The following is a 27,589-nucleotide window of genomic DNA, read 5'->3' as shown; positions in this document are numbered from 1 at the left end:
TGGGCGCTGTTCAGATAAGCTGCCTCACCCGCACACAGTCCGCACAGCTGCTTCCTCCGCAGACTAGTGACATAGGGGCCGGTCATTCTCTGTGGGGGCCGTCCTGGGCACTGTGGCCCCCACCGACCTGATGCACCAGCACACCCAGTTATGACAACCACAAATGTCCCCGGACCTCACCCGGTGTTCCTGCTTGGGGGGGCAGGCTCACACCCCCCAAGGGACCCCCTGCTTCTGCCCACCCAGTGAGCGGAGTCCTGTAACCCCTGCTCACCCTGTGGGTGAGCAGGTGGGGACCACGAGGGGAGCACACCCTCCTGTGAAAGCTGGCGCGGGTGGGGATCGTGGCGCGCACAGGGCCTGTCTGCACCGGTGGGGCCGTGTGTGATGTGCACACGGGCACGGGCTTCTCTGCACAGCTCGAGGAGCACGCACATGTGTGTGTCCATTGCTGACAGCGGGGTGCCCAGTTAGTACACACACATCCCCTGAGCAGGTCAGGGCCGACCACCCTCCCCCTCCAACCCCACCGAGGGTTCTGAGACCCCAGGTCTGAGCCCCGGGTCTGACCCTGGGACAGGGGCCTGTGAGTGCCTGACTTAGGCTGAGCAAGGAGAGGCAGCCAGGCCCACCCCAGCCTGGCCTGCTCTGGGGGCGATGGGGGCTGCCAGTGGGAATGGGGAAGTGGAGGGACCTCTGGCCCAGCCTGCGGGCTCACAGACCAGAGCCCTGTCCTGCTGCGGGCCAGCCGCAGACCCAGCGAGCCAGTCTTCCTCCTCTAGGAAGGCCCTGTTCCTAGGCCAAGCTCCCAGAAGTGCTGGGTGCCCAAGGGCCAGGGAGGGAAAGGGGGCTCGGGGTATCTGCCAGCTATCCTGCCCACCTCTCCTTGGACCCCAGGTTCCTCTGACCTGCCCTGGGGGGTGGGAGGTGGTCTGCCAGGCAAGTGAGGCCGGAAGACCAGGTCGGGGCCCCGCCCCTCACACCTACCCAGCTCCTGGCGATCATCAGTGGGGCACAGGGAGGGGAGGAGCCATTCCAGCCAAGGCAAAGGACAGAGAGAGCCAGTGCACAGGGCAGGTAGGGCCCAGGACTCCCCCAAACCCCAGAGGAGACACCAGGCGGGTCCTGACTTCTCCCCCTTAGGGCCCCTGCTTCCCCCTGCCTCCTTTGAGCCAGGAGGCCAGCTGGCTGTGATGGGTGGTGTCCCTTCTGGCAGGCCCCTGGCTAAGCAGCCAGAGCCCTGGGGTGTGGGGGGCTTGGGTGTGCAGTGTTGACCTCCTGGGCAGTGTCTGGGGGAATCCAGGAAGCTCAGGCCTCCACGACCCAGCAGACAAGAGCTCCCAGATTGAGGCAAGAGACTACAGAACACCCAGTTACATTTGAAATCTCAGCTAAACAAGGAATATTTTTCAGTGAAGGCGTAAGTATATCCCAAACAGCTAAACAGTTATTCATTGTTTACGTGAAATTGGAATGGCACCTGGTGTCCTGTATTTTACCTGACAGCCCTATGGGAGGTGATGGCAAAGACCTTTCTCCCCCAACACTAAACACAAGGCCCCAGTTTGACGTGCGTGCGAGTATGACCAGATTTGGGCGTGCACGTGTGTCTGTGCATGTTTGGAGAAGCGTGGAGCCTGGATCTGTGTAGGGCAGAGCCTGTGCACACGTGGGAACTGAGTGGAGGTGTGTGCACACACAGGAGAGAGCAGCGGGGGCCCATGCGTGGGGCTGGGGGCCGAGCGGGCGGTGCATAGACAGTGCTGGGACCTCTGCAGTACCCTCACAAGCCAGTGCCTTTGGGGGAAGGGCTGGGCCTCTCCCTCTTTTGCTCAGAGCCAGGCCCCTGACTCACAGAGGGACTCAGGGCTGCCCTAAAGCCCTGAGCTGGTGTGGGAGGACCGGGGTCGCAGTGCGACTTCTAAGGAGGATCCCGGTGTTGGGGTAAGGACTGGCATTTGGAGCAAGGGTGGCTGTGGGCATAGGGACAAGTGGCGCCCCACCTGGCCTGTACCCTCCCCACATATTCCCTCCTGTCAGGCCCTCCATGGACAGGAACCCCCAAGCTCCAGGAGCACCCCAGAGAAGTGGGGGGGTCACGAGCTGGGGCTTCTGGCTGTGGGGCCATGCGGCAGGAACGTCTGATGCAAGTGGCTGTAAGTGTCCCTTCCTGCTGACTGACTCACAGCCCGCTCCATTCCGGTGGCTCAGCAGTCCTGGGAATGGAGCCAGGGCGGCTGTCCTCCATGAGGGTGGGGGAGGGAAGGGAGAAGAGAAAGCAGGGGTGGGCGTGGCCAGGAGTCCTGGGCTGCCCCGCCTGCTTGGCTGTGGGTGCCTCAGCCGACATGGGGCGTGCGCATGTCCTGTCTCCCATGGATCGGTCACTGGAAGTCCCCAAGGTGGGGGCAGGGGTGGGGCTGGGGGCAGGCAGGGCCGGTCCAGCAGCTGGCCAAGGGCCACCACTCTGCCCCAGTGTCAGAGGATGGGGCCTGTGGCCTGTGATCTTTTTTTTTTTGAAGTTTTTTTTTTTTTTTTTTTTAACTTACTTGTTTGTCAGAGACAGAGAGCACAGGCAGGCAGAGTGGCAGGCAGAGGCAGAGTGAGAAGCAGGCTCCCTGCGGAGCAAGGAGTCCGATACGGGGCTCTATCCCAAGACGCTGGGATCATGACCTGAGCCGAAGACAGAGGCTTAACCGACTGAGCCCCCCAGGCCTCCCTGGCCTACGATCTTGTTTTCTCTCTGCCCAGTCCTCCAAGGCAGCGGACACGCAGGTGGCTGTTGGAAAGCCAGATCTCCCACTCCCAGCTGACCTGCCCAACAATAACCTGGGGCATCATGTACAAGAGCCCCCAGTTCTGGGGAGGGGCCGGGGCTTTCAGGCATGTGTGCAGGTCCTGGGAGGGACACGGCCATGGGAGCACAAAGAAGACAGGTGAAGGAGTAGGCCGGGAAAAGGAGGCAGAGGTAGGGGGAAGCCCAAGGCCGGCAGGCCACACCGCTCAGGTCGCCTAGCCCAGGGCCTCACCCAGAGTGGGCTCCATGCTGCAGAAAGCTCAGTCATGCCCTGGGGTCAGCTGACACCCTGTTCTCATGCCTGTCATTATGAAATCTAGTGAGAGAAGGGACTTGCAAATGAGATTAAGGACCCCGAGGTCGGGATTCCTGGGGGCCCTGCATCCTCCTGAGGTTCTCAGGAGGGGGAGGCAGCGGGTGGGCATCCCAGAGATGGGCAGACCCGCACTGCTGGTGGGGAGGATGGAGCCCAGCCCTGCCCACGCCAAGGTTTTATTTTTTTCCTTTTTTTTTTTTTAAGATTTTATTTATTTATTTGACAGAGATCACAAGTAGGCAGGGGGGAGGGGAAGAGGGTCCCTGCGAGCAAAGAGCCCGATGCGGGGCTCCATCTCAGGGCCCTGAGACCATGACCCGAGCCCCCCAGGGGCCCCGCACGCCAGGGCTTTAGCCAGCGAGTGCTGTGTGGGATTCCCGACCTCTGCAAGGGTCACAGACTCGACTTCCGTCATCTGAACGCCCGGAATCTGCTGATGCCCACAGCGGTCACGGGGCTCCCCCAGGCACGGACGCTCCGCCGGCCACTGTGGGCCAAGCCGGGGGAGGCAGGTGCAGCCGGGCTGCAGGGCGCATGGCCGCTGGCACGAAGGGCGGCCGCGGCCGCGGCTGGGGCCCCGCTCCGGCGTCCGGGGGCCCCTCCCCCAGGGCGGGATCCGCTCGCGCGGCCGAACGCCCCTGCTGACCTGCCGCCTCCGAGCCCTCCCCGCCCTCGGCAGCCGCACGCCCGCGGCGCCCAGCCCGTTCCCACGCCGCCCCGCGGCCCCTCCACCTCGTCCGCACGGCTGGGCCTCGCCCCGGGCTGGCGGGCGACGAGGGCGCCGGCGGAGGGCAGAAGGGACGCCGGGGTCCCGGCCCCGCACCCTGGGGACTCGCGGCCGCCGCGCCTGCGCCCTGGTCACGGCGCCCGGCTCCGAGGCCCCCCGGCGGGAGCGGTTGCCAGGCAACGCGTTTGCGTCACCGAACCTGCCGCGGCGCCGGGCTCCCAGGCTGGGGAAGACGAGGCCCCGGAGCTGGACCAATAGGATTGCAAGGACTGAACGCGAGGGGCGTGGCGAGGCGCAGAGTCCAGCCAATGGGATTGTTGGCCTCAGGGCCACGCAAGGAGGGCCGCGCCCCCTGTAAACCTACCGCGCTCCTCCCTCGGCGCCCGAGGTCAGCACCCGGGGCGCAGACGACCAGCCCGGGGCTCCTTCCTGACGCGGTGTCCTCGGATGCGCCCGGCAGGGGCGCGCGAGGGGCGATCCGCAGGTCGCCGCTTCCCGGCAGGGGACCCCTGCATTTATGCGGCGCCACGGTGTGCACCGAGCCGTCAGACCGAGCCGGACCGCCCGGGCCTGGGCCCCGCGCCCGCCGCGCTCACCCCGGCCCGGGAGATGGCCTTTGCCAGGACTCCGCCACCTGCAGGTCAGGGAGCTCGTCCCTGGGCCTCGGGCCCCAGTGCTCGGGCCGTGCCCATCGGGCTCTCGGGCCCCAGCGGGAAGCAGAGGGTCCCTGCGGGCTCTGACGGCCGGAGCCCGCGGCCACCGTGTCCCTCCACCCGCACTGCCCCCCGCCGACGGAAGCACAAACCAGGGGCAAGAAGGGGCGCCGGCCGACCCCCGGCGCAGGCAGCAGCAGAAGCAAACCCGAGCCCCTCACCGCCTCCCGCGATCTGAGCCTGCAGTGCAGCCCGCGGTGGCCCGCAGGGACGGGAGGGATCTGAGGCCAGCGCCCCTGCCCGGCTGCCCCAAAGAATAGGACTAGCGTCAGAGGGGCGGCAGGACCCAGAGATTTGGGGAGGAGGGGACAATGAGCAGGGCAGGGGCCCTGGGCCAAGTCAGGCTTTGGCCTGTGGAGGAAGCTTCCCCCAGTGTCCTTCCTTCCTGTCCCTCCATCCCGCACCCCAGCCTCCTTGGACTGCGCTCCCTGGGCTGTCCTGCGGTGGTCCTGTTCCCTGGCCTCCAGGACGCTGGCTTGAGGGGAAAACGGGTGGGGGCACCTGAAAACCCTCAGTTCAAGTTCTGCAACTCGTTCAAAATGAAGTAAAATGGAAAGAAGCCCACCGGGGCGCCTGGGTGGATCGGTGGGTTTCAGCTCAGGCTGTGGTACTGGGGCCCTGGGGTCGAGCCCCGGATCGGGCTCCCTGCTGATCAGAGTCTGCTTCTCCCTCTGCCTCTGCTGCTCCCCCTGGTCGTGCTCTCTCTCTGTGAAATACATAAAATCTTTTTAAAAATTACTAAAAGGAAAGGCACACCACTATTAAGGTATCGAAGACCTCTTTTTGTACTGGAGAGAGCGTGCAGGGGAGGGGCGATGGCTGAGGGAGAGCAAGAATCTCAAGCAGACTCTGCACGGTCCTTGGAGCCCAATGTGGGGCTCTGTCTCACCACCCTGAGATCACAATCTGAGCCCAAACAGAGTCAGCCGCCCATCCGGCCACGCCCCCCAGACACCCTAGTTGTTAAGAATTTCTAAACATTGTTGTCCATCCCCCTTGCTGACCCGTAAAAGATGATCCTCCAGGGCGCGCAGCTGGACATGTCCCTGATGTTCCGTCCAGCTGTTCTAGAAGCTGTCCCTGCTTCTGGGCCGGCTGTGGCTGGGGAGTGCTGTGGGGCAGCTGGCCCTCCTGCTCCGCTGGTCATGGTCTCCACACTCCCCCAGAGTCCCCAGCCCGGGGGGAGCTCCCCCACCTGCCCAGGACTCTTAAGGGCCCGTGGAGGTGCCCCTAGGGTGGGCTCGCTGTCCCCTGGGGTTCAGCCTGCGTGCTGAGGGTCATGAAAGTGGAAGTAGGGGCAGGACCTTTGGGAGCTGGCAAAGCCCGGAAAATGATTCTTTCCTGGAGTGTCCAGAAGCCAGTAGCCCTGCCTGCAGCTGGAGACCTGAGTGGGATTTCGAACCCCAGTACATGTGCAGCCCCAGCAAACCACAAGGCCCTCAGCCCAGGCTGACCCCGAGGGATGAGGCTGCCCCGGCCGTCCGCAGCCGCTGGGACACACCAGCACACCCCCCGGGCAGCCGGGTGCACAGAGTGGGCTGTGGGGTCCAGGACCCCACCAGAATGTCTGTTCTTGCCTTGGCCGGGCTGCCGGCTGGTAGTCCTGGCTGATCCCAGAGCTGAGCTGGATCTGCTCCCACGAGGGGAGAAAAAGGCCAGCGGGGCCCACAGAGTGCAGGGACCCAGGGCCGGGGGCCACCTCCGGTGCCGCAACAGACCAGGGGCTTGCTGGGGGCACCCAGCCATCCTGTACCCATCCTTCACGGAGGTCGGGATTGGGGCCCGGGGCCTGGTGAGGGGGAGAACCAACAGTGTGGTAAGTCGGCCCTGGGGGTCCATGGGTGGGGGGACAGGGACCTGACCATCTCCGTGTCCCTGTAAAGTGCTAGAATAGGCCAGATGTCACCAGTGTGAGATTCAGGCCAACCCAGCGTCTGCCGGGAGCTCGGACAGACCCGGGGCCCGGCAGCAAAGGGGGGGGCCCACCTCCCCCAGGGTCTGCTCAGGACAGAAAGAGCTGTTGCCCCGGGGGCCTTCCTGGGAGCGGGATGCCCATGCAGGGACAGGAGGCCCTCAGCTGGGGCGGCGCAGCTGAGCAGCTGGGTTTGTTTTTCACCCGCTGTCTTTGGTTTGGAAAGAAGTGCCGATGGCTCCAGAAATATCTAGGAACGCACCCGCACCCCCAACCGCGTGGTGACTGGCAGTGGCGTCGGAGGTCAGCAGACTGTAAACAGTGGCTTCAAAACGGCAGACCGCACAAACTCTGCCCGTGGCTCCGGACGGCACAGGTGGCGGCAGCCCCAAACTCGGACAGTCACAGGCACATAGCGTGTCCCCCACACGTGAGAGCGTCCCCGGCCGCGGACCGGAGTGAGGCCCCCACGCGCTGCTCCGGGAACGGACCCCGAGCCCACAATGCCCGGAGGGAACCAGACACAGGAGCCTGGATGACACGTCCAGACCAGGCTCCTCTACAGACGGGAAGGGGGTTCACGGGGGCCGGGGGCCAGGAGGTGACAGCTGACGGGGACAGGGTTGCTTTTAGGATGGTGAGAATGTTCGGGAACTAGATAGATGATTGCACAATTTTGGCAGTGGACAGTTCCCGTCGGAGGGGTGACTTGGGGTCACGCCAGCCATATCTTATTAATGATGTTGAGCAACCACGGAAGCCTGCGCGTTCGTGGTTTGCGACGCTGCGCGGGACCAGCCGCCGCCGAAGCCCGCAGTGCAGCCCGCAGTGCTGCGAGCGCCGGGAGCCGCCTCGGCCACCCGCCTCGGAGGCGTGGAAGCAGGTGCCTCCCGCCCCAGCCCCCGCAGACCCCTTGCCGGCAGCTGAGCGGGGACCGGCCGGGCAGGGCTGGACTCGGACCGTGCGGGGGGCCCACGTGCGCCGTGGGAAGCGGCCGGGCTCCGGCGACCCGTCCCGCCGCCCGGGCGCCGCTGTCTCGCACTGAGAACGAGGAGCCCCTGCGGCGGCTGGAAGACACGCGTGTTGGCAGCCGTCGTGCGGCCGGGCCGGGGCCTCACGGCTCTTCCCTGAGACCCGGCGGCGTGTTCCCGCGCGACAGTCGTGTAACGTCTGGCCATTCGCTTCCGGTCTCACTGCTACAGGCTCGCCCTGACAGTGGTTCTCTGGTTACTTCATTTATTTGCTTTTTGAAGACTTCATTTATTTATTTGAGAATGAGCGAGCACGAGCAGGGGGAGGGGCAGAGGGAGAAGCAGGCCCCCCGCCGATGCGGGGCTCGATCCCGGGACCCCGGGACCATGACCTGAGCTGAAGGCAGACCCTCAACGACGGAGCCCCCACCGCGCTCCTGCTCTTATGTTTTAAATTCACCGATGAGGAGTGAGTCTGAGAAACTCTAGGTCCCCACTCTCGACCCCATTAAAAGCAGAACCCCAGGCCCTGTGGTGTGTTACCTCGGTGTGTGGCCGCAGCTGTGCCGTGGAATTCCCAGGTCCCCTGAGGATTACGTTTTGAAGAGTTTCCCAGCGGTTATTGCTGAAGACCGTCTTGTAATCCTAACAGGAACCGTAAGGACTGGTCTAGCTGCGACGCTGGTCATGGATGGGTTGGGACCAGCATGTCACAGAGCCTTGTGACAGAGGCAACAGCACGTACGATTTTGGTATTGTTTTACGGCTTTTTGGATTAAATTAAAAAGTGGAAATTTAAAATTTAAAATTTAAAAGTTCACAAATGCTTTTACGGTCGTCTAGCAAAAGAGACTGTCGGTTCTCAGGTAAGAAGTTGAAAAATTTGCCAGTGAGTAAACTTTCGTAAATTACACATATGTAAAATATTATTTTAATTATATTGAATTAGTACGTTAACTTATAAAGGAATTACATGACGTCAGTTAATAAGTTAATTGTGCTTTTATAGTTTCTATCTTTATATATCAATATACCAGTATATTAGTCCTTTCTGTATCCTGCAAGAAAATTAACCGTACCTGCTTTTCAAACCATTTTGTTACGTTTCCTTAGCTTTCTAATTCATTTACTGTACTTCAGTACATACAGTTTCTTAGTTATTTCCTCTATGGATTTTTTTTTTAAGATTTTATTTATTTATCCTCCCCTCCTCTATGGATATTTGAATCAAAAAACCCAGGGGCGTCTGGGTGGCTCGGTGGGTTGGGCCTCTGCCTTCGGCTCTGGTCAGGGTCTCAGAGTCCTGGAATCGAGCCCCACATCGGGCTCCCTGCTCAGCAGCGAGTCTGCTCTCCCTGTCCCTCCTGTTTGTGTGCTCTATCAAATAAATGAATAAAATCTTCAAAAGAAAGAAAAAAAAAGAAAACCCGACCCAGAGAAGCACACCATTGGCCTTGGAGCGGCACAGGCTCGAACTGTGTGGGTCCGTTTATACGCGGAGTTTTTACGTACAGCACAGTTAATGTATTTTCTCTTCCTTGCGATGTTTTATTTTTTATTTTATTTATTTATTTTTAAAATATATATATTTTTTAATTTATTTATTTGACAGACAAGTAGGCGGAGAGGCAGGTAGAGAGAGAGAGGAGGAAGCAGGCTCCCCGCCGAGCAGAGAGCCCGATGCGGGGATCATGACCTGAGCCGAAGGCAGAGGCTTCAATGCGCTGAGCCTCCCAGGCACCCCTAAATAAATAAAATTATAAAAAAAAAAAAAATACTCACCCTCCCGGCACCTGGGCGGCTCCGTCAGCTGAGCGTCCGACTCTGGATTTCGGCTCAGGTCGTGATCTGGGTGGTGGGTTCGAGGCCTGTGTCTGGCTCCAGCGCCGGGAGGGGGGGGAGTCTGCCTGAGCTTCTCCCGCTCCTTCTGCCCCTCCCCTCGCTTGCACGTGCGCATGCGCACTCTCTAAATGTTTCATAAAACATTCATCCTTGCTGTTTTCTGAATTTTCGATCTTTTGTCGAGATGCTGTTTTCCCTGTGTTGATCTGAAAGGATTACGTTTCACTAGTGATTCACCGTGTGCGCGTACACATATATAAATGTATGCGCGTGTGTATATAGAACCGTATCGAACTTAATTTTGCCAGTATGATCAGCTATGACATGGTATCTATAGATTCTGCCCTTAAAAAATGAATATGGGGGCGCCTGGGTGGCTCAGTGGGTAGAGCCTCTGCCTTCAGCTCAGGTCATGGGATCGAGCCCCGAGTTGGGCTCCCTGCTCTGCAGGGAGCCTGCGTCTCCCTCTCCCTCTTTCCCTGCCCGTTTGTGCTCTCTCTCTCTCTCTGAAATAAATAAGTTAAAATCTTTTTAAAAAAGACTTTTTTATTTATTTATTTATTTTTTTAATTTGACAGACGGAGATCACAAGTAGGCAGAGAGGCAGGCAGAGAGAGAGAGAGGAGAAAGCAGGCTCCCCGAAGAGCAGAGAGCCCGATGCGGGGCTCGATCCCATGACCCTGGGATCATGACCTGAGCCGAAGGCAGAGGCTTCAACCCACTGAGCCACCCAGGCGCCCTAAAAAAGACTTAAAAAAAAAAAAAAACTGAACCTGACTGGTTCAGTTGGTGGAGTGTGTAACTCTTAATTTTGGGGTTGCAAGTTCAAGTTCCATGCTGAGTATGGAAATGACATAAAAATAAATCTTTAAAAAATTCCTTTTTTGAAAAGATTTTATGTATTTATTTCAGAGAGAGAAAGAGGGAGAGTGTGAGTGAGCACAAGCATGAGAGGGGAGAGGGTCAGAGGGGGAAGCAGAACCCCGGTTGAGCAGGGAGCCTGATGTGGGACTCGATCCCAGGACCCCGGGATCATGACCTGAGCCAAAGGCCAATGTTTAACCAACAGAGCCACCCAGGAGCCCCTTAAAAGATTTCTTAAAAACAATGAATACAGGGGTGCCTGGGTGGCTCAGTGGGTTAAGCCTCTGCCTTCGGCTCAGGTCATGATCTAGGGTCCTGGGATTGAGTCCCGCATCCGGCTCTGCTCAGTGGGGAGCCTGCTTCCTTTCCTCTCTCTGTGCCTACCTCTCTGCCTACTTGTGATCTCTCTCCCTCTGTCAAATATATAAATAAAATCTTAAAAAAAAAAAAAGACAAAAAGTGGATTTGTGGCTGCCAGGGGCTGGGGGTGGGATGGGGAATCACAGCTAACGGGGATGGGTTTTTTTAAGGGTGATGGAATGTTCTCGAATTTGATGGTGATGGCAATTTTTACAGCATGTCACATATATCCATTTAATTTATTTTTTAAAGATTTCATTTATTTGATAGAGAAACATAGCGAGAGAGGGAACACAAGCAGGGGGAGTGGGAGAGGGAGAAGCAGGCTTCCTGCCGAGCAGAGCACGCCCGATGTGGGGCTCGATCCTAGGACCCCAGGGCCATGACCAGAGCCTGAGACAGCCGCCCAACGACTGAGCCGCCGGCCGCCCCACCTATATCCATTTAAAAAATCACAGGAAGACAAAGGAAAGGGAAATGCAGTGGGCAGAGCTGCCACGTGCTGGGAATGAGACGCAGGGACATTGTGGCTGGGGTAAATGGAGAGGTGTGAGGGCCACAGGGACTGACTGACTTTCCAGAAGGAACCTGGATACCCACACTGTTAGGCAAATTTACTATTTTTACCAAAATCACAGAAGCAGTTTTTTGGGAACTTTATGTAATTCTGGAGTTCATCTGGACTATGTGTGTAGAATGATCTAGAAAATACTAAAAAGCCAGCGTCATGAGGAACCGGTACTGCCAGATGCTGTAATTCCTCTAGTTTATATGTCAAACCAGGAGGCGGGGGAGCCAGAGCGCGAGGAGCGAATCGCGAATCGCTAGGAAATGCAGAAGCAGCAGCATTTGTGAGCTGCGGGGAAGGGTCACACTGTGCTGGGTCAAGGGCTTCCTTGTTATTTAAAAAATAAACATTTCTGGGGCACCTGGGGCGGTCCATTTGGTGGAGTGTCCGACTCTTGGTTTCGGCTGGGGTCATGACCTCAGGGTCGTGGGTCAAGCCCCACGCTGGGCCGAGAGCTCAGTGTGCTCGAGATTCTCTCTTCCTTTCCTTCGGCCTCTCCCCTGCTCATGCTCTGTTTCTCTTTCTGTGTCAGATAAATGGGTTGGGGCGCCTGGGGGGCTCCGTGGGTTAAGCCTCTGCCTTCGGCTCAGGTCATGGTCCCAGGGTCCTGGGATCGAGCCCCGCATCGGGCTCTGCTCAGCGGGGAGCCTGCTTCTCCCTCTCTCTCTGCCTGCCTCTCTGCCTACTTGTGATCTCTCTCTCTGTCCAATAAATAAATAAAATCTTTACAAAAAAAAAAAGATATACTAGAGCCCAGGAAAAATTGTGTAACATATGATAAATTATATATAAAGTTTTTTTTGTAAATGACTATATTAAAAGTATGTAAAAAGTTCTTTAGAAGTCAGTAAGACAAGGACCACTTCCCAGTGGAAAAACGGACAAAGGATGTAAACCGGCAACATAAATGCGACGCGCAATGAAGAGGTTTTCCCGTCCGACCGTAAGGCACACGTGGCCTACCATCAGCGCTGGGAGGGGTGCAAGGAGCCGGATCCACACACCGTGTGGACGGAAGCGTGACGCGGTGCCCCCTTCTGCAGGGTGCGCCGCAGCTCACCAGAACGGCTCATGCCGGATGCCCTCTGACATGGACACTGACGCTGGCGTTCACCTACATCCAGAACTGGGGGTATTGGCAAAGATTTGACTAGAGGAGGAGTGACTGTCCTAATCATTACTGCCAACAGCCAGTACTGTGTCCCCCGCTGGGCTCCCATATGGGACAGGCCTGTGGGGAGACACGCGTGTGGGGGCTTGTCTGCGGGCCCCTCCCCACCCCGCCGTGTGTCCCCAGGTTCCCTCTCCACCCGGCGGTTAAGACGGGAACCAGCACCACGTTCCAAGACTTAGCCATTCGTTTTTATGAACCGGGGAGGATCCGAACCATCCCCACCTTGACCTTGCTTCCGATCAGGAGCTGCGACAAGGTCTAGGGACGCCGCTGACCAGGGCCCACGTGACTGAGCAGCTGAGCGGTTCTCACTGGCCTCAGCGGCTCGTGGCTGCCATGCGTGGGTCTGGAGATAATGCCGCCCCACGGTGGAAATTTTCAGGGCGGGGGCTCCAGATCTCAGCCCGCCCCAGCAAGCAGCTGCTGAGTTACAAAGGGGCAGGGGTGGCCCAGGCACCAGAGGCAGCCTGCTGGGTCCCGTCCACCGGCAGGACAGAAATTCATGGCGCTGAGACGACAGTCCCCTGTGTGTTGGCTGGGAGGCCGCTCAGCCAGCCGTCTTGTGCCAGCAACGCTGCCACTTCCCTCTCCTGCCCCCTCCCAGTCCGGCCAGATTTCCAGACACCAACACTTGTCCCCCATCACCTCTCTGGGTGGGACAAGTTCTGGGGTGGCTCTCTGGGCACGGAGGGAGGAGTCCCCTGGGAGCCGGCCTCTGATTCTGGCATTCCCAGTAGCCCAGGGCAAGGGGTACTGGCCATTCTATGGGTAAAACATTTCCTTCTAACGGGGGTCTGAGCCTGCCGAGGCCGCGGGTGACAGGTCACTACCAACTTAGGTCTTAAAACCACATGGACTAATTCTCAGAGAGTTCTGGGCTCAGAAGTCCTAAAACCCAGGCACGGGCAGGGTTGGTCCCTCCCGGGCCCAAGGAGACCCGGCTCCTGCCCTTTCCTGCCCACGACCCCACTCCATTCTCCCCGCTAGCAGCGCGGGGTCTGCCGGTCTCTGGGACCCCCGCCCTCTGCCTCCCTCTCCTGAGGACCTGGTGAGGACGCCGGGCTCCCCAGGCACCTAGGGTCACCCCCGCCTCGGGGCCCTGACAACTTCCCCTCTGCTGCAGGAGGGGACACGTCCCAGCTCCCGGGGGGCCCAGGAGGGGACATGTTTGGGGGACATTACAAATAAAGCTCCCAAATTCTTAGCGGGTTCTGGAAATTGCTGTGGTGTTTTGCACACTCGGCAGGCAAGCCGTGTCTTGAGGTCTTTCCAAATAACGTGATTGTGGCGACAGGGCGCCCTCTGGGGGTGAATAGCCAGCCCAGCCCCAGGGCTCCGGCCCCATCGGTGCCCATTTTGCCAGAGGCCCCAGGCCGGACCCCCACGAGGGCACGATCGGACCCTGTTTCCCACATCGAAGAAAGGGCTCCCCGGCTTTACTCTCCTGATCTCTTTGGCGCAAGGCTCACGGAGGCCCAGCTCCCTCTCGCGTGCAGCGGAAAGGCAGAGCTAAAACCGTGTTTAAGGGCGATGGAAATGGGCGAGGGAGCAGATGCCCACCCCAGGGTCTCAGTCCTGACCTCCCCACTCTGCAGCGGGGGTGCCGGCACCCCAGGGGGCACTTCGGCGGGTGCGAGCCCTCAGCCCGTGGGGACAAGGGCACCCTGGGGACAAACGCGGTGGCAGGGCCCAACACCAGGCCCTCAGGCCAGGGACGCGGAAATGACAAGCAGCAGCTGAGGTATGAAGGTGGCACAGTGTACTGTGGCTGGTGCGGGGACAGCCCGCAGCCCTGGGGGACACAGTGGTTTCGGTGTGGGCCAAGGTCCAGCGTCCAGAGGGAGCTCCATTCCAGGGCAAGGGCCTCCTGGAGCCAGACCCCGGGCCAAGGCTGCGTTAATTGCACTTGCTGACGCTGGGGGACGGCCTTGCTCCTGCGAGCGCCCCCAACGCCCAGAGGTACTCGGAGTCGGTGCGGCCCACGCTGGGAGGGCTGCCACGGAAAAGGCCACTGAGGCTGCCGCACGGGGTCGGGTGTTGGAGGCACAGACAGGATGGCGCTCCTGCGGTCCCTTCGGCGTGGCCCAGACAGGGCCCCCAATGTCCACAGCAGCCAGAGCAGGGATTCGGGTCCCAGGGCTGCGCGGGGCCACGCAAACGCAGGGTTTCCACACAGAGCCGGCACGCGCTGCAGAAGGGCTCACCCCAGCTACACGTTTGGCGAAATTCAACAGGTTCCAGCCCGGGACACGGAAGATCCATCCCACGTTATTCGTAAGAGAGAGGGGCCGTCTCTCTAACAGGGAGAAAAATCTCATCATTCACGATCCATGAAGGGGTCCGGCTGGGGAGCAGGGGTGGGGTTCCCGTTGTGCGAGTCGCAAAGCGGACACAGGGCCACGAGGGCAAGTGCTAGGGGTTCACCAGTGGGTTTTCGCCGGTGCTCGACACGCAGAGCCACGGAGTTCAAGTTCAATGCCTGCCAAGGAGATGGGCTCAGGGTTGCCACGTGGAGACCCATGGCGGCTGCCCACCGAGATGGCGGAGGACCCCACCCCCACGGTCAGTGCAGCCGCCCCGGGACCGAGCTCGCTCACTGGGTGCACTTTCTACAAAGCTCAAGTCCATGGTCTGGAGACGTGGCCGTAAAAGCGAGGGTCCCCTGGCACTGCCTCAGTGACTGCAGGGCCCAGGGGCTCAGTGGCACATCCGCGCGGTCATTTCTTTCTGTGAAGAACAAGCGGGACGTTAGGGACTGACACGAGGGGGGCGGAAACCACGCACAAATGGAGAAGCAGGGGAGCCGGTCTCCAGGGGGCCACGGGCCTCACTTAACGGCAAACCTTACGGTCAACGCAACAGATCACAGCACGCTGTCAGCCGGGGTGGCGCGCTCTTCGTGAAGGGCCAAGAGGCCATGTCCTGTTCCCTGTGGGGGACCGCAGCCCCCTCAACACGGAAACGACTAGCTCCCTGTGTGCCAATAAAACTCTATTCCCAAAACCAGGCAGTCGTCCCGGGGCCACAGTGTACTGATCTGTGCCTTCTATAGGGGACTGGACGCTGCAAAGAAACTTCTGGAAAACAGCCGGGAAATAAAGACAAGTACTATGATACAGTCTTTAGACCCGGTGAGGGTCGTCCCAACAGATGAAGGCTAAATGCAAAAAGACTAGGTATGAAGGCGTTCCGCCACGTTCTACGACAGGCCCCGGGAGCCTCGGTGCATAGGGCAGCCGGGCAGATCACCACCTGCTTCCTTCCCACACAGCCTGGGAAGTCCGAGCTTACGCACATTACCCTCTGCCCGGCGCTGGAGAACTCTAAGCACAGGGGCCTGAGTGGCCGGTGAAGCGTCTGGCTTCAGCTCAGGTCCCAATCTTGGGGTCCTGGGATCAGGTCCCGCACTGGGCTCAGTGGGGGGTCTGCTTCTCCCTCTTCCCTGACCACCCCCCCCACCCGCCAGTGCACGTGTGTGCACACTCTCTGTCAAATAAATAAAATCTTAAAAAACAGAAAACTCTCGGCATTGATATGGGAGAGATGATGAGGGGATCAAGACGCAAAGTTGAGAAAAACCACCACCAGACGTGACGGCACTGCAGGTTCCAGCTGTCAGCACTCTGAAAACACGACATGGGTGGAGGTGACTGTCACGTAAGGGCACCCATCGTGAGGTGAACAGGTCAGCAGCATTCACATCCACAATGGCGTGGACCCTTCCTCTATCCAGTTCCAGAACTTTCCGTCAGCTCGGAGTAAACCCTCCCCCTGTTAGGCAGAGCCCGCAAGGACACAGAGGCACTGGGAACGGTCATGTGAGGAGGAGTTTAACAGTCGTTGAAAGCTGAACAAAAACAGTTCAGTTCAAAGAGGGGCACCTGGGTGGCTCAGTGTGTTAAAGCCTCTGCCTTCGGCTCAGGTCATGGTCTCAGGGTCCTGGGATCGAGCCCCGCATCTGGCTCTCTGCTCAGCGGGGAGCCTGCTTCCCCCCTCTCTCCCTGCCTGCCTCTCTGCCTGCTTGTGATCTCTCTCTGTCAAATAAATAAATAAAATCTTAAAAACAAACAAACCAACCCAGTTCAAAGACCTGAATCCATGCAGAAATCACTAAAAAAGAAGAGGAAAAAACAAAATGCCCACATGGGAGTCCTGGGGCCATGCAAGGGAAGCCGTGGGACCCTAGAGTATGATCTCAGTCCCGCAGCCACTGCCCTGCAAGCCCAGGGCCCGCTAGCCCCTGGAACATTCTAGCTTTTATGCGCTTGGGGGGATCCCCCCACCCCCCGGAATGGCCCTTGGGGGCTCTGACCACCGGCCTCACCGGGAACCCTTGTGAGCAGGGGTGGTGGTGGCTGGTGGGGACCTGGAGAGCAGTCCTGCCATGCTCTGGCCTCCCAGTTCTTGCTAAAAGCCCACCGCAATGTGGGAGAGCAGTGGGCGAGGGGCCCATCCCCAGGCTGGGACCCACAGGGTTTGGGTGAGCAAAGCCCCAGCCAGAGGGCGGTTCAAGGGAGCTGTGGGCTGGGGAGTGCTGGCCAGGGGGGCTGGGGCTTCTTGGGGGGACGGAATGCTCTGGATACCGGCGGGTGACGTCAGAGCACCTTGGGAGTGTGTCACACGTGGTGGACAGCTTCCACGTGTGTGAAGTCTACCTCAATGAGGAATCAGTCACTACCTGCTCTCCGGCCAGGGGACACCGAGGGCCCTCGAAGCAGCCCCCCAGACCGCTGCTGCCCGCGCTCTGAAGACCCCCTGCGTCTCCCACAGGGAAAGGGGGGCAGCCGCCGGACGGACCGGCCTCCTCCAGGCACCCCCGCCCCCACGATGGCTCTGGGCTGTGCGATAGGAGTGACCTCCCCGGGGGGTGGGGGACCCCCAGGATTCAGGGCCTCTTGGGGGGACCGGGTGCACCTGGGCAGCCGCATCCCAGCTTGCCCGCCAGCGGGGCAGGGACCAAAGAAAACCCCAAACCACATCCCAGCGGCTGGGTCCCTGGCGTCGGGGATCCAAGCGGCCCCCATCTGTGGCCGCACCCACCAGCTTGGGCCCAAACCCCGTGAACCAACCTGGGCGGTTTGCGCTGGCTGCCCTGGGGCTGCCCGTGGGCCCTGGGACGGAAGCCCCGCCCGAACGCCCCGCCCCTCCAGCTGCAGCCCCGCCCCTCCAGTTGCGGCCCCGCCCCTCCAGCTGCGGCCCCGCCCCTCCAGCTGCGGCCCCGCCCCGCGCTCACCAGCGGCTCCAGCTCCTTGGTGTCGATGAGGCCGAACTCCCGCACGAAGTAGTAGAAGTGCTTGTAGCACGTGTTGACGTGCGCCTCGGAGCCCAGCTGCGCGATGCGGTCGAAGTGGTGGATGTAGACGTGCACGAACACGCGGAACAGCCGCGACAGGATCTTCTTCACCACCTGCAGGAAGTTCTTGGGGAACGGCGTGCCTGCGTGCGGGGCTGGGGGTCAGCCGGGCTGCCGGGGAGCCCCGCCGCGCCCCCGCCGCGCCGCGCCGCCTGGGGCCACCCTCCCCCAGCCTCCCCTTGCGACGGCCGGAGCCCTCCGTCTTCGAGCCCTCCTCGCCCAGGCCTAGGCGCGCGTTTCGGCTCGGCCGGTTTTACTGAATCAAACGGGAGCCCGTCCACATGCTGCTGGACGCTGACAGCCGTCCCTGAGGGTTCACTCTCCACCTCCGCTCTGTCTACACACGGACACAACCTGCCTGCTGCGTGCCCCAGGCCCTAACTCGGACGACGGAGTTCAGTGCTTCTCCACTTCCCTTTTCTCCATGGTGCTGACGTGCCCCTCCTGGGGGTCCCAGTCTGTGTGCTGGGCGCCCCCACGTGCTCCTTCTGCCCCCCACCCATTCCGGGGTCTTCGTCCCACAGCACAGACAGCTGCAGTGGCACCAGCGGGTGGGAGCCCAGACCGGAGAGAACACACGGGCCCCCATCCTCGCCACGGGGACCCTGCTGGCTAACAGTGGGTGGGGGGTGCACACAGAGATGGCAGCGAGCTCATGGGGTGCCCAGGCCAGGCCCCCACACAGCGGAGCCCACACAGCTGCTCTCCAGTGGGGAGACTGGCACGGAGCTGAGGGCGAGCAGGAAAGAAAAAGCTCTCCGGGAGTGTGTGTGACAGGTCCAGCCTGACCCCGCGCTGGGACGGATGGGGAGTGACCGCTCTGGGGAAAGGGATTCCTTGCAGGTGATGGGAGGGTTCTGGAATTAGGTAGTAGTGACGGTTGCACAACTCGGCAAACATACTGACAACTGAGTAAATGGACCTGAGGACACGGGGCTCAGTGAGAGCGGCCAGACCCAGAAGGATCCGTCCTGCAGGACCCCACTCCCAGAAGGGCCCCAGAGGAGTCCCATCCACGCAGACAGTGAGGAGGGGGTGGGAGCCAGGGCCGGGGCAGGGGTGGGGATGACAGCTGATAGGGACCAGGCTGCTCTCGCAGTGGTGGAATGTTCTAGCACTAAACAGCACTGAACTGCACACTTTAAACGGGCAGACGTGTGAACGCAGATTCCCCCGGACGGAGGAAAGCACTGGGCCTGGCCCGCCCCCGTGCCCCGCGGCTCACCGACGTGGGTGGGGAAGAGCCCCTCGTCGTTGATCTGCACCTCGACCCAGTCCATGAGCAGGTCCATGTAGCGGGGGGCCGACAGAGCCGTGGGCTTGCGGAACTGGTGCTCGTCCTGCCAGCGGTACTCGTACTTGGGGCCGCCGGACATGACCGGGCATGACTGCTCCGTGCACCCCTCGCCGATGGTGCCGTAGATGAGGTTGATGCGGTTGAAGAAGTCCACCACGTGCACAGCGACCCAGTCACTGAGCTCCTCGCCGGGGGGCAGCTGCACGGCCAGCTTCAGGTCCAGCCCCGCGTTCAGCGACGCTTGTGCCTTCTTGTGCAGCTCAAAGCGCTGGGTGCCCGGCTCGAACTTGCGCTTGGGACGGAAGGTCTTGTCCTTGTTGAACACTTGCTTCAGGAAGGGGTTGGACATGTCGGCCCCCTGCCCGGTCGGCACGCTCCCCGGCGACGCCTCCGCAGACGGGCCCAGGTGGGACACTGGTGTTGGGCGGCCGCCGAGGGGACGGGAGATCCGCCGCACCCCGGGCCTTCCTGAGACCTGCAACACGGTGTGGGGGGACCGTCAGCTGGCTCTGGAAATGCCGCTCCGGCGCCGGCCTCCAGAGCTGGAAAGCATGATTTCTGTTTCTGCACTGCCTCCAGCCCCTCGCTGCACTGGATGCCCTCCTTTCGCATTTTGTCCTCCTTTCTGAGGACGTGTGCAAAGACCCCATTCCTGATGGCGGACGTGAATTCTGGGGGGACACTCTCCACCGCAGCGCCCATCTCAGAGGCCTGGACGAGCCTGTCTGGGTCTGGCCTGTCCAACATGGGACCGTGACGCATGCCCGCTGGTTCCCCAGGGATGAGGCCCTGCCGTGAGAGCCCCCCTCCCCTGGTCCCTCCTCCAGCCTTCTCTGTGACCGGCGTCCTCCTCGGTTACATGTGGACAGCGCGGACCCCCCTTCAGAGAGCACGAGGGGATGCGATCGAGTACGTGAAGGCGGCGAGCAGACTCATATTGGGAGAGCAGTCACCAGGCTGTGCCCAGGGCCGGCCCTATCCCGCACCACCCCGCACACTCCCGGGGGCACGGGCCAGGCTAAGAGAGCGGGGGCTGGGATGGGGAAGGCCAGGCGCCCAGTGGAGCCAGCGGGGTGGAGGTCTCGGGAGTTCACCAGGTGGAAGGCGCAGAAGGGGAAGTCTAGGGAGAACAGGGAAGTGGAAGGACCTGCAGGCGGCCCCACCCCACCTCACACACACCGCACCCAAGTCGCCATCCCCGTTACAGTCCACACCCACCCGCCTTCTCTCTGCTTAAATCGTGGGGTTCATTCCTCTGACTTGGAACTGGCTGGTCGCCAAGCAGCCTGTCCCTCCAGACCCGGCACGTTGCTGTAGCAAATTACCACACACCTAGGGCTCCTAACAGCCCAACTCCAGAAAGTTCTGGAGGCCCCACATCTGGAATGGGATTCCTGGGAGCTCCTGCCTTTCCCAGCTTCTGGAGGACCCCCCCATACTCTCTGGCCTCTGTTTCCCTCATCAGATCTGCTTCTATGGAGACACCCCTCAGTTCCCCAGGACCCAGGGCAGCCCCCGCAGAGTGCCTGGCTCGTTGTCACCAGTGCCGCAGACAGCGGAGCCAAAGGGAGGAGCACAGGCATCCCGGACCCAGACTCCTGCGGGGCCGAGTGGGCGGACACAGTGTCCCAGGACAACAATGTTGGGCTGACGACAGGGACGCCTGGCTATTAGCAAACATGCAGTTAGAGCTTCCCTGTGACTCCTGCAGGCGCAGCCCCCGAGAAGACCCCCGAGGGCTGGCATCCTCCCGCAGGGCCCGCGTTCCTCCACCTGCTCGCCCAGACCCGGCAGCTGAAGGCCAGGCTCCCCAAGCCGGCGATGGATGCCAGACGCCACGCGACATGTGCTGATGGCCTAAACCAGTGCTGGGGCCGGGACGCCTGTGTCCCCGTGGCTGCCGGGTGGCCGGAGCCGAGACGACCCGCAGGCACCTGAAGCGGAGGGGCTGTGGCACTCACGTGGAGCCTGGAGAGCCGGTCCTCCTGGGGTTAGCGAGGGGTGTGGGGGCCGAATGGGAGGCGGCAGCAGAGGTGGAGCAACCCACCCCCACAGCTGCCCATCCCGGCCAGCGTGACTTCGTCCTTGGTGTGAACCCGGGACCCCACTCTGCGGGCTCAGGGGGCACCTGATGTGCCCTGGTCAGGGGAGAGGATGTGGTAGGAGGAATAAAGGCCGCAGAGACGTCCCCGTCCTGGTCCGAGACCTGCAGATGTGTCCCCTCCCGTGGCAGAGGGGACTGTCATGGCCCCGAGGTGGGGGTGACGCTGGGTTCCCGGGGGGGCCTGGCATCCCCACGAGGTTGTCACGAGAGGGAGGCAGAGGTCGGGGGTCCTGGTGACGGGCAGACCCCGCACTGCTGGCGGGGAGGATGGAGGGGGTCTGGGGGCCAGGAAAGGGCAGGAGCTGGGTCTCCCTGGGGTCCCCAGGGGAACCAGCCCTGACTGCGCATTTTGAACTCGTGACCTTCAGAACTGTGAGATGATAGATCCATGTTGCTTTAGGCCACGAAACCTGTGGTCACTCTCTACAGCAGCCCCAGGCCACGCACGGCGTCCCTGGGTGCTGGCTGGGGTAACTGCTGAGGACGCTGGCCAGGCCCTGGTTGCACAGGGGCTCTGGGGCTCCCCTTCCCTGCACTGACCGGCAAAGCCCGACCTTCCTGTGGGCCCAGCTGTGCAGCACGGACGCCAGAAGGTCTGCTCGAGGCAGGATAAACCGTGCGGAACACCGGAGGGGAGCATCTGGGACAGAAGAGCTGGCTACGGACGACGGGGCCAGGGGGATGAGAGAAACCCCAGTGGGAGGGGGAGGGAACCACCGCTCCCCACGAGAACGGCCGTCACCACAAAGGACAATCACGGTGTCAGTGAGGACACGCAGAAACGGGACTCCTCACGCATGGCCGCTGCTGCGGCAAGAGCCCGGCAGTTAGAGCTACCCCCCAGGTCCACGCCCAAGACAAGGGACAACAAACATCCACATGGAAACGTCACGTGCAAACATGTGTTCTGAGCAGCACGATCTGGGATAATCATCAAAAGGGTGGAAACAACCCAAACGTCCATCAACAGGTGATCACGTGATCAAGCTGTGTCTGTCGCAAGGGAGCGTCCCCGGGCATGGACAGGAGCGAAGCGTCCCCATGTGTGGCCCCGGGGACAGACCCCGAGCCCACGATGCACAGGGAGGGACCCAGACACAGGAGGCCACACGGGGTGTGAGTCCACGCAGGTGACACATCCAGACCAGGCCCTTCCACGGGCGGGAAGGGGCTCGTGTGGGGTGTCGGGCGGCCATGAAAGTGACCAGCGGTGGCAGCTGTGCGTGGCCACGATGAGCTGAAAACATGAAGCACGTGTGGCCGGCGAGCGGGGGCTCGGCCCATGGACCGTCTCTAACGGCCCTGACTCCCTGGTGGGGAAAGAGGCCCAAGGGGAGCCTGGCCCGGCCCCCGACAGAACTGGTCAGCAGCCCCGTGGCCACAACGCAGCCGCTCCGGAGCTGTTCACGGAGCAGAGGTGCAGGCGACGGTCCGTCCGTCCGAGGAAACGACCTCTGGCGGCTGCTCCAAGGCCAGCCCCGCTCTGAAGCGGGAGGGAGCGGGCCATCGACCCAGCCCAAGGGCTTCCCCTTGCTCCCCGCGCTGGCTCTGGCCACCCCACCCCTTCCTGCCACTGTGCTGACTCCCGGCTGGGCACATCCTGGTCACTGTCTGAGATGGGGTGGCCACCCAGACAAAAGGGAAAATGGGCCCAGATTAGATGAGCACCCTGGGCCCTGCTAACATTGGGGTATCCCGGGCACTGAGCAGCACCCCCAGTTATGAGGACCCCAGGTGTCCCCAGACACTGCCCAGTGTCCCTTGGGGGGGGTCACCTGGCCGAGAGCCTGCATTAGAGGACAGTGACTCCCTGCTACCTGGTTAACCAGTAGTCAGGACGCCTGACAGGGAAGAACCAGAGCTCAAACCCTGGGCTGTGGGGGTGAAGCCACCATCCGTCCCGCCAGGCCACGTGCCTCCATGGCAAACCACCTGTCCATTATTCAGGCGTCCATCGGTCTCACCCCAAGGCCAGGGCACCCCCGGGACCGGGGCTGTTCCCCTACCACAGCTCTGCTCCCAACCCATGTGTGTGCTTTCCAGGCCCCAGGACCGGGCAGCAGACCCTCCTGGTCTCGGGAGGCGGGCACAGCCCCGGGCACCCAGGACCTGGATGGAGGGAGGTGGCGCCCCAGAGCGCGCAGCCCCACTCGCCCACCTGTAGCCCAGGCCTCTCTACACCGTGGGTGGGTGCACTGGACAGGCTGGCGGGGACCCCCGGGGCCTCACCCGAGACTGCTGATGCCCAAGTGGCCTGCCTCCCTGTCCCGCTGGTTGATCGCACACCTGGCCACTCTCAGGCCACCCCGGGCACAGGTCAAGGGGCAACGATCCCCTGCAGGCCAACTGGAGGAGCGAGTTACCCGCTCCCGCCGCCCGAGAGCAGGGCCCCCTGCTTCCTCATTCACGGCCGCGCTTCAACCCGCAAACTCCCTTCTGCTTGAGAACGCCGGTCGGGGGCTGCGTCTCCGCCCGGCCGGACTGGGGCCACTGTGGCTCCTGCTGGGCCTAGCCTGACTTCCGGGCCTCTCGTGCACCCCGCAGCTCAGCTACACCCGGACAGCAGTCCCAGGACAAGGGAAAGGCACCCCGCCAGCACCCCGTTGTTGCCTCTTTGGGGCCTCTCCGGGTGGCTCCGGGAGCTTAGCTTGCGACCATGTTGCTGGGGACCCGTGACCCGCACAGATGGCAGCGGGCCGTGAGAGATGGCGGGGGGCCTCAGGGGCACGACAGGGTCTGTCCACAAGCCTCCAGGCCTGGGACCAGACGCACACCAGGCCGGTTCTGGAAGATGGGGGGGCGGGCAGCTCTCAGGGCTCCTGCCTGCTCTCGGCGTCCTCTCAGAATGGGTGAGGAATTTTTTAAGCGGAAGCAATGATTTTCTAAAGAACTTCCCTGATGGGAAGAATTCCCCTCCGAAATAAAGGACTTTCCATGGGAAACACAGGCGCCCCGTGGCCGAAGGGTGGCCGGCCACCTCAATGTGCCTTTGCCTTGAGAAGTGCTGCAGGGGGTGACCCCCCATTGCCACCCGCAGCCCAGGTTATCGGCTCTTCCCAGACACCTCCGAGGACAGTGCGGGGGAAGGTGGGACAGGCTTCTTGGGTTCAACGCTAAGGGATCCATGAGTGGCCCAGGATCTTCCCTCAAAGGAGACATGGGCAGTACTCAGAAACCTCTAGACCGATGAACGTAAGCCGACAAAACTCCCCACCCCCACCTCACACCCTCCTCCCCCTCTTTTCTTCTGAAAACCAAACAAAACACAGTTCCTCCAAGCAGCTGCCTTGCATGACCCTGCCGGGGAGAAGCAGCGGCCCCTGCCACTTCCTTCCGGTGCCTCTGTGTCCTGCTTGGGCGGCAGCCACGTCCCCACTGCAGGGACACCACTGGAGCAGGGCAGGGGCCTAGACCGACAGGCCACAATCGCCAAGGTTAGCCCCGTGTGTCCTTGATCAGCATGCTGACCCTGGCTCCCGGCCGGGCACCCAAGAGTTTGGCTGGAAGATGCTCGAAGCCCGGGATCGGTCCTGTCCAAGAAGACCGCACCCCAGAGCTGTCTTCCACCATCGGAATGTTGATGTTTTAAAAACCAGCAGAGCTTCCTGGGCGGGAAGCCGCCGACCTCCCTGCAGGACCCCCAGGACGGTGGCTCCAGCCCCTCCCCCCATCCCCACAGGGCGTGGCATTCTACCCGCATTTGGCCCTCCTGTCTTTGCTTCTGGGGTGAAGTTCCCCAATTTGTTTTGTAGGAAGGCAGGAAGTGGTTTGCTGAGACCACAGCAGGCCAGGTGCTACCACGGGGTTCTGCGTACTCAGTCCGCCCGACAATCCTTTTATAGTCCACTGTGATGTAATTCATATGCCGCAAATAACTTGTAAAGTATACGATTCAGTGGTTTGTAGTACAGAGAGGAGTGCAACCGTCACAATTCTAGAACATTCTCAGCACCTCAAAAGAAACCCTGTGCCCAGCCACAGTCACTCTGCATCGGTCCGTTATGGGTTGAGTCCTGTCCCCCAAAACATGCCCGGCACCTGTGAATGGGATCTTCTCAAAATAAGGTCTTTGCAGATATAAAGATGAGGTCACGCTGGGCAGGGGAGCCCCAAGCCCAATGACAAGGGTCTTTAGAAGAACACGGCAATCTGGACGCAGGCACACGAGAAGTGGGCCATGGGACCAGGGCGGCAGAGAGGGGGCACAGGTCTACAAGCCTTAGGACACCTAGGATTGCCTGGAACACCCAGAAGCTGGGAGAGGCAGGAAGGGTGTCAGAGTCAGAACAGTCACAAATAGAAGGGGGGCCTGGATGCGAGCCCAGGTGTCCTGAGCCTCCCACCTGTGCTGCCCCAGGCAGGAGGGGGCGCCGGGCACACACGGGCCTGCTCGGCCCCTGCCCCTCCCCCTGCGCCTTCCCCACCCGGAAGCAAATGCTGAAATGCTGTTTGGCCCCAGTCCCCTGGGGCAGAGAAAGCAGAGCATGAAAGCCAACCCGAGGCCTGCTGGTTGGCCTGGTGGCCTGGGGGCTGCCTCGCCTCTCTCGCTGGGTCTGCCCTTTCCGCTGAAGCTATCTGAATCTCGAAATTCTAGGAAATCAGGAACGGGGCTCTCCCGCTGGGGCTCGTCTGAAACTTCCCTGAGGAAAAGCCCAAAGTCTGAGCCAGCTGCTCGGGGAGTCTGGGTTCAAGCTCCATTTCGCCATGCGCTGGACAAGGCAAACCCGCTCCTGGGCCCCGGCTCGCCATGGACTTGGCGCCGAGCGCTCCTGGCTTGGCAGCGCCCGTGCAGACGGACAAGCCCGCGGAAGGGTTTAGCAAACAGCTCAGGAACCGAACTAGCATTTCTGAGAACTCCCCCAGGAGGGCAAAGAACCACCGCTGCTCCTGCTGAGAGAGCGAGGCGCACCCGGAACTCCCTCCCGGGTTACTGGGGACACCTGGTGCACAGACTCCGGGCCGTCAGCCTCCCGGATGGAGACGGGGACGTGCCCTGCCTTCAGGGAGGTTCAGACAAGAACTCCGCAGCCCCGCAGAGAACGGAGGAAGCTCAGTGGTGCGTCCCGGAGCCAGAGCAGCCGGGCTGTGTGCGGCGCTGACAGGGAGGCCCGTTGTCACCTCCCGCCTGTGTTCATCATGTCGCGGTGGTGGTCCGCCACCGGTCGCAAACATCGGGCTCTGGCGGGGAGGCTGGTCATGGGGGAGGCTGTGCAGTTATGGGGAGAGGGAGCCTGGGGGAGCTCCACCTTCTACTCTGGCTCGGAACCTGAAACTGCTCTTAAAAATAAGCCCGATTTAGGGTACCTGGGTGGCTCAGTGGGTGAAGCCTCTGCCTTCGGCTCAGGTCATGGTCTCAGGGTACTGGGATCGAGCCCCGCATTGGGCGCTCTGCTCAGCGGGGAGCCTGCTTCCCCCTCTCTCTCTGCCTGCCTCTCTGCCTGCTTGTGATCTCTCTCTCTCTGCGTCAAATAAATAAATAAATAAGTAATCTTTAAAAAATAAGCCCGATTTAAACAAAATTATAACCAACACTCACTCACTCACGCACACCCAGCACCTGGTTACCAGCTTGAGCCGCTAGCCCCGTTCAAGAACTCACGCCCGCCGCGGAGAGCAGTGAGTCTGGTGGAAGCAGGAGGCGGATGGGCGTTTGCGGAAGGAACGTCACAGAGAACGCTAGGACCGTGACATGAGCTGTCGGCAGAATCTCGCACTGTCCGGAAGCCTTGCTAAAAAGTGGAAAAGTGAAGTCACTACTAATGACGCATCATATTTTACCCAGGAATGCCAGAATACATTTCTACACCTAGCAGGTGCAGCAAATCTTACGGTCATCTTATCGTTTTTTCTTTTTTCTTTTTGGCAAACATGCTGTGTCTGGGACTCAGAGAGTATGCGGCACCCACTCCTCTGCTGAGACTCTGCAGGGGTGAGGGAGACGGGAAGCCACGTGGGCACATGGCCCGGAGCAGGGTGTTGCGGGAGGTGCGTGCCTGCAGGGGGAGTGGGGGGGCAGGCAGGACGTCCACTTGCTCTGTTCTCATCCACGGTCAGTAGACGGTTCAGTGGCTTCTGAGAACGGACCCAACAGGTGGCCACAGACACCCGGGGACACCCTGGGCGGAGGATTTCAGGGGAGGCCGAAGTGCGCTGCCCTAGCGTGGGCCGGGGGTGTGGCCCTTCCTATCACTCCGGGCTGAGCCTGTAACAGGGGCTAGTAAGGGCCCAGACTGTCCTGCGGTAGAGCAGGAGGAAAGCCGCGGGGCACCTGTCCCAGAACCGAGTGCAAAGCCGGAGAGCAAAGCGTCAGGACGCTCTCGCTCCGGCATCCTCCCCTCCGGAGGGATCCCCCCGTCCCGCCGCCCGCGTTCGCCGCCCCCATCCGGCCTCCCCGCCGCCCGCGTCCGCCCCTCCCGAGGGACCCGGCCTCCCCGCCGCCCGCGTCCGTCCCTCAGGGGACCCACCTGCAGGCTCACGTCCAACCTGCCGGGCGGCGCTCGCGGCTGTCCGACGTCCAGCGTCCGCCGCCCCGTCGCCTCCGCCGCCCCGGAGCCACAGAGCGCAGCGCCCGGCCGCCACCCCGCCCAGACAGAT

General features: G+C 61.2%; 1 protein-coding gene across 2 annotated transcripts; it reads right to left on the bottom strand.

Moving 5' to 3' along the window:
* Nucleotides 1-13,978: 13,978 nt before the first annotated feature.
* LOC111161662 (MOB kinase activator 3A) lies at nt 13,979-27,325 on the bottom strand. 2 transcript variants are annotated; one of them, XM_022525431.1, is made up of 5 exons: nt 26,825-27,325; nt 26,595-26,720; nt 18,820-19,366; nt 17,475-17,677; nt 13,979-14,720 (listed from the first exon to the last, which is right to left on the bottom strand). In XM_022525431.1, the coding sequence occupies exons 1-5, from the start codon at nt 26,828-26,830 to the stop codon at nt 14,559-14,561; spliced, it is 1,044 nt and encodes a 347-aa protein (XP_022381139.1). In that variant the 5' UTR covers nt 26,831-27,325; the 3' UTR covers nt 13,979-14,558. The 2 variants fall into 2 exon arrangements, with proteins under 2 accessions (XP_022381139.1, XP_022381140.1); XM_022525432.1 differs by lacking the exon at nt 26,825-27,325 and having other exon boundaries at nt 14,653-14,968.
* Nucleotides 27,326-27,589: the final 264 nt, after the last annotated feature.

The sequence above is a fragment of the Enhydra lutris genome, unplaced genomic scaffold (assembly GCF_002288905.1).
Source record: "Enhydra lutris kenyoni isolate GAN:26980312 unplaced genomic scaffold, ASM228890v2 scaffoldscaffold86, whole genome shotgun sequence".
NCBI lineage: Eukaryota > Metazoa > Chordata > Mammalia > Carnivora > Mustelidae > Enhydra > Enhydra lutris.
The sequence above is the reverse complement of the archived record's forward strand: the minus strand, read 5'-3'. Positions and strand labels throughout refer to the sequence as shown.